General features: G+C 40.1%; 1 protein-coding gene across 1 annotated transcript in view; it reads left to right on the forward strand.

Moving 5' to 3' along the window:
• Positions 1–4,038, forward strand: part of LOC106870515 (cysteine and histidine-rich domain-containing protein 1) — a 5,177-nt gene extending 1,139 nt beyond the window's left edge. The window contains exons 2-8 of the mRNA XM_014916631.2: positions 828–934; positions 1,054–1,125; positions 1,472–1,616; positions 2,091–2,146; positions 2,705–2,775; positions 3,220–3,322; positions 3,796–4,038. Of these exons, the coding sequence (XP_014772117.2) occupies positions 828–934; positions 1,054–1,125; positions 1,472–1,616; positions 2,091–2,146; positions 2,705–2,775; positions 3,220–3,322; positions 3,796–4,038 (797 nt within the window). The remainder of the gene's footprint in view (positions 1–827; positions 935–1,053; positions 1,126–1,471; positions 1,617–2,090; positions 2,147–2,704; positions 2,776–3,219; positions 3,323–3,795) is intronic.
• Positions 4,039–4,077: the final 39 nt, after the last annotated feature.

Below are 4,077 nucleotides of genomic sequence, written 5' to 3' on the forward strand. Positions count from 1 at the left end.
CAACGTACTTGGTGTTGCTGAGAAAACAGCCGAATTCTGAGTCCTTAAATTGGAAAAGGTCTGTGCTCTCCCACCCTGGCAGTTTAGTCTGACGTAACCGATCCGGGTCTGCTAACCAGGCCGGTAGAACTGTGAAAGTAACGAACTATATGCAGGGGAGAAAACCCTAGCTTAGAGACCGTACGTGTAAACAAGGCTTTGGTAACCCTTTTCGAGTAGCGAGTCGCATGAAACTTGGCTTATATCAAACCAGCCGCATTACTAAAAATTTTCAAAGTAATTTTTCGTTAGACCTACCATTTAAGAAGTTCCGCTGGCCGCATGTTGCTCGTTACTGCTGTAACCTGTCGGTTTGTACCGGTAAGCTTGCTTGGAGTACACTGTAGAGGAATTAACATCGGTACTATGAAAGTTTGTCATCCGGTTTGTTAAATAACGATGAGAACCTCAGTCACGGTATATTCTAGAAATGTTTTAATATGAACTCTTGCTGTACTTCAGTTTCATTAAGGCACCTTGACGTTAGTGATATTCCAGCAAATTTGCCTTTAACTCTTTGTCTCTTCTGTGTGCTACATGTGATACATGGTACATATTTCTTTGAATGGTCAACTTGTTGGCCAGTGCCAGCTCAACCCATCTGGGATAAGTGCCACTGAAAGTACAAGTCCATAAATTTAACAGGGTTAATAAAAAAGGGACAACTTGTCTTTGTCTGACCAGTAGACTTGGTCACACTTTTGTTTTTTCTCTCTCTTTGGTCTAACTTTTGTCCTCCATGTAAGCCTGGCCTAACTCAGTTCTAATTATCCCTGTCTCGCCAACAGATGCCTGTCTCTATCATCCTGGTGAACCAATATTCCATGAAGGGATTAAGAAATGGTCCTGTTGTAACAAGTCAAGTGTGGATTTCACCGTTTTCCTTGACTTCCCAGTAAGTTTACATTTATTCTCTTTTCTTTCATTTAGTGATTGATTGATTGATTAGCTAAAATAATATTTATTTCATCATAATTTTGGTTTTTTTTAATAATTCAATATGATATGTTTTAGGGATGCACCAGAGGCAGACACAACTCGACCCCTCTCCCGAAACCAGAAACACCTAAAATTGAGGAGAAAGAAGTAAGTTTATATCTTTTTATCATTTTAATTTCATATTATTTTGTGGTAGGGACTTAATGACTTAACTGTATGTGATTGGCTGGGAAAAATGAGTAGCACTTGTCTTTCAAAGGGCCAGCCTTGATACATTCTGTGTCACGCTGAATCTCCCTGAGAACTATGTTAAGGGTTACATGTGTCTGTGGAATGCTCAGCCACTTGCATGTTAATTTCATGAGCAGGCTGTTCCATTAATTGAATCGACAGAGTGCCATGCTGTATTGATTAGACATTGACTCTAAATGGTAAAGATGAGAGAAATGTTTGAAATGGTAATGATAACAACGTTGTGTTTGCTCGTCTTCAGGTTACCATCCCAAAGAGCATTGTTCCAGTAGAACGGCCTTCTCTAGATGAACCCACCATACCGTTAAAGATGATTGTCAGAGACAGTTTGAACCAATGTCTGCAGAAGAGAATGGAAGAACTCAATTTACAGCAAAATGAAACTGGTGAGATTCTTCTCTTTGGAACTGCTTTTTGTTTTTCCTGTTTATGAAGCTCTTAAGAACTGATATTCTTGCTTATGGCACAGACTACGAGACTCTTATACGATAGTAATCTCATAAATTCTGTCGCGGCCGACTTTGCCTTTCATCCCTTTGGGGTTGATAAAATATGCACCAGTTAATTACTGGGGGTTGATTGTAATTGATGATGATGAAAAGTAAACAACAGCTTTGGGAGATCCCATGAACAACGAGTCATAAACACACTTGGCTACAAATCCACAATGTGATCCTTTGTCTAATCTTAGTATTTTCTCTTCTTTCTCCATGTCTGTTGTTCATTACTGCTTTAATGGGAATCCAGCAGAAATTATGTTTAGGCTGTTCCTGCCATTCCAGGGACACAGCATGATGGGGTTAAGTCACACTTTTATGGCAATATCTGAGTAATTTCTCTTGTGTTTATCTTTCCATGAGACGAGACTTCTGAGATTGTTGTCGGAACTCCTTGTGCCAATGCCTGCTGTGGGAAGGTAAGAACGTGCAACCCTCTCTCTTTCTGCTACATTCTATATAACTCGATTGCCATACTCCACTCCAAATCTGAATTTTCTGCCACACTCCACTCCACATGACTTCACCGTCACACCTCACCACAACCCACACACACGAAAGACCTACAAAGAAACCTTTCTGACTTCACTGCTAGAAATGGCAGCCAAATTTTCCATTTTAAAGAAAGAGGGAAGAACACTTAACTAATATAGTTCTACATATCCTTAAAAGGACAAATAGTTGTGGTTGGAATGCTTTTGATTCAAGGGCTTAATAATGGTTGACCTGGGGCTAAATAACAGCAATAGCCCACACAGCATCTCACTGCCACTCTACACCCTCACACACTTGTCCTCCTCACTGCCCCCACACTGCAGGCCTATACATCTCTTCTCTAATACGCCACCCTACATATATCTCCTCACTACTATGTTACAACTCTCCTGTAACCATACATACACCTACTCTTATAGCATACCGATTCTTACAGAGTCTCAGATACATTGTCACAACATTTCCTATTTCCTGTTTCTCAGGTTTATGAGGGGGAAAGTTCCAATAAGGAGAACTGTAAATACCATTCTGGGACTGCTGTATTCCATGAAGGGTAAGTTTACAGTTGGCTTTTTCTTATTTTTTTCTTTTTTCTTCTTTTTTTGGGGGGTTGGGGTTGAGATCAATGTTAAAAAAAGTTCTGTAATTCTTCTGCAATTGGTAGACTCTCCAAATTTGTGACTCCTTGCCCAAGTTCTTTAATTCTCCCTTCCAGTGACTAATGAAGTTTGATCATTGCTTCAGCTGACTTTGAACTGCTCTGTGTTGATGTAAGTTTTGCATTCAAAGAACTGATATTTCATTGTAGCAACATCATCATCGTAAGTGGTTACAGCCCTACTGATTGGGCCATAAAGAGTACACATATACACATGCATGAATGCACATGCGCACATATACACAGATCCACATGCATGAATGCATATGCGTGTGTGCATTCTCTTTGAGAACTGAATCTTATGTCTATTGTGTTTTTTTTTCCTTTCTTTTTTTTAAGAATGAAATATTGGTCCTGCTGTGAAATTAAAACAACAGATTTCTCATCTTTCCTCAACCAACCAGGATGCAAAACTGGCAAACATTTGTGGAAGAAGAAAACGGTCAGTACTAACCAGCCTTTGTGTGTGTGTGTGCGTGTGCGTGTCTTTCATGAAGAAAAAGTGTTGTTGTTGTGGTGGTGTGGAGTGCTGTAGGTCTGTCCCACATGTCCTCACCCTGATTTTGTGAACCAGTTTTTATTTCCACCATCATTGCTGCCATTATAATCACCACCACTCATCATCATCATCATCATCATCTTCACTGTCACTACCATCACCCTCATCATCATCATCATCATCATCTATTGTTTAATTGTCAAAATTGTCGGGGCTGCGTCCATGGTCTTTGCAAGCCCTCAGAGACTGTTGAAATGGATGTGAAGTGATGATGATAATGACAGGGCTTAACGACTACAGAGATAATTGGTTCCACCCCCTCCCCCCGGGCCCTCACTATTATCTTGAGATCCTCATCTTTGGTACGTTATGGTATACCAATCAATAAATCTGTTATTTCTTCTTCTCTGTTGTAGGTTGATGGCAAGGCCTGCCGTTTTGACTGGCACCAGACTGGCTCCACTGTTACACTGACCATTTATGCCAAGTTAGTTGTACCAAAAGAATCTTATGTTGTGGTCAATCAAGTTACGTGTGACATCTACCTCAAGTACGATGCCGGAAAGTTTGCATTTGAGAAGAAGCTAGTCTTGTGTGGTGTAAGTACACTTTCTCTTTGTTTCTCTTTTGCATGCAGTTGTTCTATCATTGACCTGTAACAGATAAACTTGCATTGAGATGCTTTTATTTATATATAT

This window comes from Octopus bimaculoides, chromosome 27 (genome assembly GCF_001194135.2).
Source record: "Octopus bimaculoides isolate UCB-OBI-ISO-001 chromosome 27, ASM119413v2, whole genome shotgun sequence".
In the NCBI taxonomy this organism is placed as follows: Eukaryota; Metazoa; Mollusca; class Cephalopoda; order Octopoda; family Octopodidae; genus Octopus; species Octopus bimaculoides.